Source organism: Oratosquilla oratoria, chromosome 19 (genome assembly GCF_046742065.1).
Source record: "Oratosquilla oratoria isolate Oo_2021 chromosome 19, ASM4674206v1, whole genome shotgun sequence".
NCBI lineage: Eukaryota > Metazoa > Arthropoda > Malacostraca > Stomatopoda > Squillidae > Oratosquilla > Oratosquilla oratoria.
In genome coordinates, this window is record NC_134795.1 from 38655818 (window position 1) to 38664939 (window position 9122).

Sequence of the window (9122 nt, forward strand, 5' to 3'; positions counted from 1 at the left end):
GGACAGCCATCAAGGACGACCTCAACGTGTCTCCAGCAGAGATGGTCTTCGGCCAAACCCTCGTCGTGCCCGCAGAATTCTTCCCTCCACAGGAGTCTCCCGAGAGCCTGCAACAGCTTCGACGCACTGTCGGCAAATTTGCCCCATGCGTGCCGACACATCACCGGGAGGTGAAAGAATACCTCCCAAAATACCTCCACACCTCAACGCACGTTTTCCTGAGGACGGACGCTCATACCCCACCACTCACCCGTCCCTACACTGGCCCTCATCTTGTCCTTGAACGTAAAGACAAGACCTTCCGCATCTCCATCTCCGGCAGGCCAGAATGGGTTTCCATCGACCGCCTAAAACCTGCACACCTCGACACTCCGCCCACCAAATTCTCACGTGCAGGACGCCCCTTAAGCCAAGGCAAGTTTAAGAGGGGAGTATTGTACAGCCACGTGGCAGAAAACGTGACTGACGACCTGACGCTCTCTGCCAGCATTGAGCTTGCTTGACCCGACCCAGCGTAATTATCTAATTACACACCACAGGTAACTGGCCCACGAGTAGTATATATACCGGCTTCCGCCGCATGTAAAATCAGTTCACTCGTACCTTACAATAAAGGAGACGAACTCACCATAACCTCTTTCTTTTCGCCAAACGTAGCATCGCTACACCACCAAGGAACTCTATGCTTGTGAAAAACCGAGGTTTTTGGTATATGCTTAAGAGCTGAATTCAAAATGGAGTTTGATAAATTTGATATTTTGTTATCCATATCATCCCCTGTGATGTTGACGTTGGTGGTTTTGCGATACATTTCCCAGTTGGCTTTTGTGATGTTAAATATGGGACAGGGAGGGGGTGGGTTGTCTCCGTAGGCTGGAGGAGCCGTTGCGTGGTCACCCCCTATTTTTAGGATAACTGGGAAATGATCGCTAAGCATGGTGTCGTCATGCGTGGTCCATTGGATAATGTCAGATAACGCAGATGATATGGATAAATCAATGCATGAAAAGGAACCCCTAGTATTGTCTACACGAGTGGGACTGCCAGTATTTAGGAGGACCAGGTTGTTGGAATTTAGCACCTCTTCCATCTGCTCCCCTCGAGATGTGTGGTTGCTACCCCACGTGTGATGGTGGGAGTTGAAATCTCCCACTATTAGCTTGTGGTGGGGTAGTTGTCTAATCAACTCGTTAACCTCCACTAGTGGGAATTGAGGGTCGGGAGGTAGGTAGATGGAGCAGATGGTGACGAGTTTATTTTGCATTTTGTTTTCAATGCGACTGCCTCCAAGTTAGTAGAGAGTGGTAATTCCACTTGGGGAAGGCAGTCGCTGACTGCAACTGCGACCCCCCTCCAGGCGCTAACTTGTCCTTCCTATATACGGTAAAGTTTTTAAGTGTGAACTCTACACTGGGCTTGAGGAGTGTTTCCTATAGACATATTACTGAGGGGTTGTTTAGGGAGTTAAAAATTACAAGGTCATTTACTTTACTTCTAACACCTCGCTAATTCCACTGGATTATTTTCATATATATATATATATATATATATATATATATATATATATATATATATATATATATATATATATATATATATATATATATATATTTATCTGCTTCGGTTTCTTCCTTTCTTGGCCTTAGTGGGAGAGGTGTGTTTAGCCCCGGATTTTCGTTCTGGGGTAGAAATGGGACTTAAAAGTCGCTTATTGGAAATGGAGGTCTCCATGTGGACATCCTCTTCCGTACGTGTAAGCACACGCTTGGGAAGCTCTGGGATGGCCGGGGAAGGAAGGTGCGAGTGAGTTTACTTGGTAGTTGGGCGTTGATCTTTTTCCTTGTTGGAGTGTTTGCTCTCTGTTTGTGTTTCATTGGTTCTATAAGTTTTCTTTACTGCCGAAGCATAGGAAGTTGCTCCGGAGGTACTAGTTGGGATAACTAGTCTTTCCGTCACGCGCTTCCTTGCTTCGTAAAAGGATATGCCACAAGTTGCTTTTTCTGTACAGGAGGATGCGGGAGGCGGATGCATGGTTGTTATTGGAGGGACAGTTAACGCATTGAAGCACGTTAGCAGAGCAAGCATCCGTAGGATGTTCGCCTGCACACTTATCGCATATGACTGATTGTTTGCTGCAGAATTTGGCAAGGTGACCATATTTGAAGCATTTGTTGCAGCGTAAAGGGTTAGGGACATATGGTCGTGTTGGGACATGAATGTATCCAATTTTGACGTGGTCAGGGAGGGTTGTTGAATTGAAAGTGAGAATTATGAGGGGCGTGTTCACTCGCATGTTCCTTTCTCGGTCCAGTCGCGTTATAAATTTAACATCTAATATTCCTTCAGATTTCATCTCATCGAGGATGTCACATTCTTCCATGGTCATCAAATCTCTGCAGTGGATTACTCCTCTGCAGGAGTTGAGTGACCTAGGGAGGGATGCAACAACATCGAAGGAATGAAACTTCCTGGCCTTGAGAAGATCGCGTGTAGCTTTCCCAGAGTTGGTGGTAACTTGGAGGTCTCCGCTTCTAAGTTTTTTAACTTGGCTAATATCATTGGTAAATTGAGAAAGACATTTTTTAAGCATAAATGGGTTGAGGTCAGCTAATCGGGTCTAGTCAGAATGAAGAAACACGTGTCTAGCCTTGTCCGGGTCGATATTGGGGTCGTCAGGGGAATAGAATAATTGGGATTTATCTAGCGTCGCAACATCAATGGTCATTGACGCCGTAGTATTTATGATTAAGAAAAGGAAGTGGTAAAAATCTTAAGAAATAAATGAAATAAAAAAATATTGAAATCTAAAGATCATTGAGAAGATCAACAGCGCTAAGAAAATCAAAAATAGAATTTGTATTGCAGTTACATCCCAGAACATTTTGAAGGGACATATCTCCTTCATCTCTGTGTTTTGACAAATATTGTTGTCTTTCTTCATCATAACTGGGGCATTCCACCATAATGTGTCTAATGGTCATAGGAACAAGGTAATCATTACAAAATGGAGGAGGACTGCCCTCCATAAGAAAGCCATGGGATAATCTAGTGACCAATCCTCAACCGGCAAAGGGTTACTTCCTGTTTTCTGTTCAGCAATGTATAAGACCAAGGATGAATGGTATCAGTAATCTCTCTCATCTTGTTACCAGCCTCAAGATCCCATTGGAACTGCCAAAGAGATGAGATCTCGGCTTTGATTAGAGGGATATAATCTTCATAAGGTATGGGCCGTAAGCGAGGTAAGGGTGAGAGAGCGGCTTCCTTGGCCAATTTATCGGCCTGTTCATTTCCTGGTACTCCGACATGTGCTGGAACCCAGCAGAAGTTTATTTCATAACCTCGACTCTCGATTAAAAAAAGCCATTCTAAGATCTTTAAAACTATTGGGTGCCTTGAGTCGAATTGCTCTAGAGACTGCAAGACACTCTTTGAGTCACTAAAAATTGTAAAACATTTGGCTCTCTTTTTCATGGAGGATATAATCTCCACGGCGGACAGTATTCCCGTCAGTTCGGCAGTGAAATTAGATGCTGTATCAGGCAAGGTAACCTTACGATTAAAATAATTTGAGAATATTCCAAAACCAACGCCAGCGCTAGTTTTGGAGCCATCAGTAAAAACAAACACAGAGGGTTGGTGACTAAAAGAATGTTCTAAAAAAGCATTGCGTAGTTCATAATCCTTGAAATCACGCTTACAACCGTTAAAATATTTACAGAAAGATACTGTGGGCAGTCTCCATGGGGGAACAACCGAATATTTAAAAGGGAGGATGGGAATCTTGGGAAGATTTGTGTCCTCTAAAATCCTTTTCATCCGGTATCCAAAAGGCTTTGGAAGTCTGGGATGATTGTTGAAACAAGTGCTGTTAAAATCTGCTTGAGCTGTTCTAAAAGCGAGAGAGTTGGGAAGCCTCTGCAATCTATGCCAGTATCTAATAGATGAGGTCTGGCGAATAAGATCTAACGACATTTCCCCTGTATCAACTAATAAACTTGGTATTGGGGAAGACTTGAAAGCACCTGTGGCCAAACGAACTCCACTGTGGTGTATCGTATCTAAACTTTTTAGTCTGGATGAAGTGGTCGATGAGTAAAACTCGCATCCATACGGTAGTTTCGATAAAATAAGTGAATGATGTAACCGTAAAATTGTTCTGCGGTCAGCGCCCCATGAGGTATGTGCTAAAACTTAAAATTTGCATTGTCTCTAGACATCGTGTCTTCAGGGTTTTCAGGTAGGGTACCCAAGAAAGGTGCTTATCAAAAATAAGTTCTAAAAACCTGGTTTCGTCAACACAAGAAATCTGGTCATCCTTTAACCAAATAGTAGGGTCAGGATGCAGACTTCTTAGTCGACAGAAATGTACGACGACATTTTTGCTGGGTGAAAATTTAAAACCATTATTATCGGCCCATGAAACTATTTTATTGATGCAGAGTTGTAGTTTTCTCTCAGCTATTGCCATGTTACTAGCTCTAAAAGAAATGGAGAGGTCATCTACAAAAAGGGTGGCAAGTATATCAGGAGGAATCACAGATGTCACCCCATTTATAGCTAAACTAAAGAGAATGACACTGAGAACACCCCCCTGAGGTACACCTTCTTCCTGTTGTCTTATTTCAGATATGATGTTCCCAACTCTTATTCTAAAAACACGATTTGCTAAAAAGTTCTTGATGAAAAAGGCCATTTCTCCTCGAATGCCAATAGCATGTACAGCCTTAAGAATACCATGCTTCCATGTGGTATCATATGCTTTCTCTAAGCCAAAGAAAACGCTGATATGATGTTGCTTAGAGACGAAGGCTTTACAAATCGAAGATTCTAGTCGAAGACATCAGCAGTGGAGTGCATGCGGCAGAAACCACATTGAATATCAGATATGATGTGGTTTCGTTCAAGATACCAGACTAGTCGTGCATTGACCATTTTTTCTAAAATTTTGCACATGCAGCATGTGAGGGGAATAGGACGGTAATTTGATGGAATTGAACCATCTTTATTAGGCTTAAGAAAAGGTAATATTATACCCATTTCCCGAACACTGGGAAACGAATGTTCAAACCACATCCTATTAAGAAGTGCAAGAATAAAACCTTTAGTTACTGGAGATATATGTTTCAACATGGCATATGTAATGTCGTCAGGACCTGGAGAAGTATCACTGCAGGAGTTCAAAGCTGAATCATATTCCTTTTCAGTGAAAGGGAGGTTATAGGATTCTTCATGAGGGGCAGTGAAGTCAAGATTACGTTGTTGTTCTCTCATTCGGTATTGATATCCAGAAGAGCTGTTGTCTGGTTTAGATATATTAGCAAAATGATTTGCTAAGGCATTACTGACATCTTTAGGATCAAAGACCAAAGAGCCATCTAATTTTAAAACAGGTGGAGGGCTAATGGTGTATTTCCCCGATATTTTTCTCAGTTTTTTCCAGACGGTCGATGCCGGTGTTCTATAATTGAATGATGATACAAATTTAGCCCAAGACTGATGCTTTGCTTCTTTGATGGTACGTCGAAGTAATGCCCTGCTTTTACGATAAGCAACTAAATTCTCATCATTTCTATGGCAATGTAATCTAGTCAAAGCTCTTCGTGTTGCTCTATGTAGATTTCGTATGGTGTCAGACCACCATGGTACAGGGCGTCTCCTAAACTTTCCAGATGACTTTGGGATGGAATTAATACCAGCAGTGTAGAGTGTGTCATTTAAGTACTCCAGTGCAGCTTCTACTGAAGAAAAACTGTCAATACTGTTCTGGACAGTACTCAATTCTTCAAACTTGGTCCAGTCGGCTTTTTCAGTGCACCAGCGAGGAATACCATCTGTAGGAGCACCTTCCTGTGTATACAATACAGTGGGATAGTGATCACTGCTTCGTAAGTCATCAAGGACTTTCCATTCAAAGTCCAAAGCACAATTTGAGCTGCAGATCGATAAATCTATACATGATGTAGAGCCAGTCTGAATGTGATAATGAGTAGGTTCACCAGTATTTAAAACAGTAATGTCCTCCTGCTCCAAAATAGATGAAATTATATTTCCTTTCTGATTTGAGGTAACATCACCCCATAATGGGTGATGAGCATTAAAGTCACCCATAATGACGAATGGCTGAGGTAACTGTTGAATAAGATTCAACAGACTGTCTTTGGTTATATTAGTACTTGGTGGTAGATATAGGGAGCAGACTGTATATCTGCGATTCAAGCCGGCTTGTATCGCGACAGCTTGCAATCGAGACTGAAGAGGGATGGGAACATGAGGTATATCTTTACGGATATACAACATGCTTCCCCAATGGATACCAATATCTGGATCATATGTAGTACGGCATGCTTTGAAGTCTTTAGGGCATGGGGTGAATGAGTCTAACATTATTTCTTGTAAGGAAATAATATTAGGTTGCTGGTCATGGATGAGCAGTTTCAATTCCTCATACTTGGCTCTTAGTCCCTGACAATTCCATTGGAGCAGAGTGAATTTATCTATGGTTCAGGGAATGTCGGGTGGTGTTGTTACCCGACTTCTTGATCTTAGATTGTGGGATTGAATGGACCTCGGCTTTAATTGGAAGTTTTGGTGGTTTAGATGATTGAATTCCAGGTTTAATTTTAGTAGGACCTTCTTTAGGTCTACCAGAGGTGGTAGAACTTTCCTGTGGCCCTACAGGTACAGGGGGAGGGACTACTTTCTCTATAGGTACAGAAGGATCTCCTGTTGATCCTTCTAGGTTGAGGGAAAGGTTTCCCACTCCCCTCTCAGGGGTGGGAAGATGGTCACTATCTGGGCCCTTGGGTGATGGTGTAGGGCCTCCCATGGTCCCAATATGGGAAGAATTGTGAGATGGCATTTTGGATACAGCTGTTGTAGAATCTCTATTGTGAATTTTGCCACTTGGGCAATCCAAAGAGTCGCTTATTGCGAGTTAGTTGGTCAACTGATGGTTGGTTGATAGTTTGCACTTTATCTGGTGTGACTGATCGGTCTCCATTTTATCCGTATTAGGTTGTGTTTTAGTGGTGAGGTGGCCTGTAGGCTGTAATTTGTTGCCAAGGGCTTCTGAGTATGTCTTAGTATTAAGTTTTAATGGATCAATCACTTTTCTTCTTGCTTCAGAGTAGCTAATATGTTCTCTGACCTTTATATTTAGGATTTGTTTTTCTAGTATATATTTTTCACAAGATCTAGAGGAAGTTGGGTGCTCTTCATGACAATTAAAACATTTCGATGTTTTCGTACATTCTCCATGTTCGCTTTCACTGCAATTGACACAAATCGGTGGTGTTCCTGCTAATTTCTTGCGACATGTGGTGAATATATGACCAAACATTTGGCAGTGGTAACATCTTCTTGGTGAAGGTATATATGGTCTAACCTTCAGTTTATATCAAGCAGCAGATATTGATGATGGAAGATTAAGCAGGTCAAATGTTAAGATTATTAGAAGTTGGTCTACAAGAGTGCCATTTTCTTTTCGTTTCATCCGGCGAACACTTGAAACGTGCTGGGATTTCAACTCTGTTAAGAGCTTTTCTTCAGAAAACCTCAGAGTTCCTTGGAGTAGACAACTCCTCTACACTGGTTGAGTGTCTTGTGGGGGGTACAATCTGCCTCATGCCCAGCAACTTTTCCAATGTTCTGCAATTTTGAGCTCTCTTCTGGAGAGTTAACCTCTATCAGAAGTGATCCACTACTTTGGGGGATGATTTTGGGTTCCCTGCCAATACATTGGATAATTTCTCTATGGACATAAAAAATGTCGAAAGAGTCAATGGGGTTGTCATTGGGCATGGATAAAGTTAAATATTTATTATAATGGGACTCAAAAATCCCAGGCAAAACTTCCAATTGTCCTCGTGGATTAGTTAGAGGGGGGAAAGACTTTTATTTTTTATTTTTCCGCTGTGGTTTAGCGGAATAGGGTTCCAGTGTGATGAAAGACTGTGGACTTTCATCTCTAGAACCAGTAGAGGCCTTGCTCATATCCTTGGTCATGCATAGGTCGTCAGCGTTAGGAGAGTTTCCTCTTAAGGGTTTGTCTTGACCGCAGTGAGGGTGACCTTACTGGGGGCGGTTCCCCAGTCAGGTGGTTATGAGGCAAACTATGTTTGGGACACCTTTTCTAGCCCCCTCCCCATGTGGGGTGAGCAGAGTGGATCCTGAGTAGGGCTGCTCAGTCATGTGGGTAGCTACCGAACTGTGCTGTTGCCTCAGTCCCAATACGAGAGCGATTTATCTTGCCCACACCGCCTATGTGTAGTTCGTGACTAGAGGCTTCCAGAGATCACCTTCTCCTTCCCCCATCGTCACTAGCCATCGCCATAGGGCCATCTTTGACGCTACTGAGAGGGGCGGCTGAAAATTAGGTCGGAGGGAGGGGACAGCAAGCGGAAGAGAAGAGTGGAAAAGGAAGTCTAAGAGGAAGCCCTGTGTGGGGAAACAAGAGACCCGCTCGGGGATCGGCATTAGTCGCCTCTTACGACACGCAGCCGACGTGGCGGGGGATATATTCTATATTATACCCCCTAGCCCCAGAGGGAGGGTCGTCAGGGGAGGTCTTCCTAGTTGGCAGGGATGGAGTCGAGGACTCCATCCTGCGCGTCGGGGTGGTGGGACGAGCCCCCTGTTACACAAAAATAGAATGTGCTCAGCAGAGCCAAAGAAAATAATATAAAGGGGTCACACAGTTTCCTTTGGCGACTGGTGACAGCCGCGTGGTAGGACACACTGTGTGCCCAGTGGTTACGGTTTCTACACTACTCTAAACTACGATAGAATATTTCTAGATTTCGCCGGGCCGGACGACGAAGAAGTCTCACGAGCCAACAAGGGCTCGTGCGGATCCCGGAGAGCTACGAAAATATGAAAATGACGAATAGGAAAAGTGCTGGGAAATGCCCAGAAGTGGGTGGCAGTGTAACTGCCAAGACAAAGCTATCCAACGTAAAGTTGGATTACGATTACAGGTCAACTCTAGAGAGCAGCTCTAGCGAGATTGACTGTGCTCGTGTAAGTATCGTCTGTCTGCTGCCAGGGGCTGCCGACGTCTGATGTAGGGGTTGAGTGTGGGAACTAGGCTGACGTCTTGGCCAGTGATTGGCTGAGGGCAG

The 9122-nt window shown here is 43.5% G+C and overlaps 1 protein-coding gene across 1 annotated transcript; it reads right to left on the reverse strand.

Moving 5' to 3' along the window:
- Positions 1-4165: 4165 nt before the first annotated feature.
- LOC143035597 (uncharacterized) lies at positions 4166-6387 on the reverse strand. Its single transcript, XM_076202464.1, has 5 exons — positions 6108-6387; positions 5172-5951; positions 5037-5077; positions 4508-4798; positions 4166-4318 (listed from the first exon to the last, which is right to left on the reverse strand). The coding sequence occupies exons 1-5, from the start codon at positions 6385-6387 to the stop codon at positions 4166-4168; spliced, it is 1545 nt and encodes a 514-aa protein (XP_076058579.1).
- Between the last annotated feature and the right edge of the window lie 2735 nt (positions 6388-9122).

Excerpts from the sequence above, each read along its gene's own strand:
- LOC143035597 (XM_076202464.1), bottom strand. The coding sequence starts at position 6,387 with ATGTTAGACTCATTCACCCCATGCCCTAAAGACTTCAAAGCATGCCGT. Across the intron at positions 5,078-5,171 it reads TTCAGCTTTGAACTCCTGCA|GATGTGGTTTGAACATTCGT; the intron begins GTGATACTTCTC and ends ACTTCTTAATAG. Across the intron at positions 4,319-4,507 it reads ATATACTTGCCACCCTTTTT|GATGACCAGATTTCTTGTGT; the intron begins GTAGATGACCTC and ends ATTTGGTTAAAG.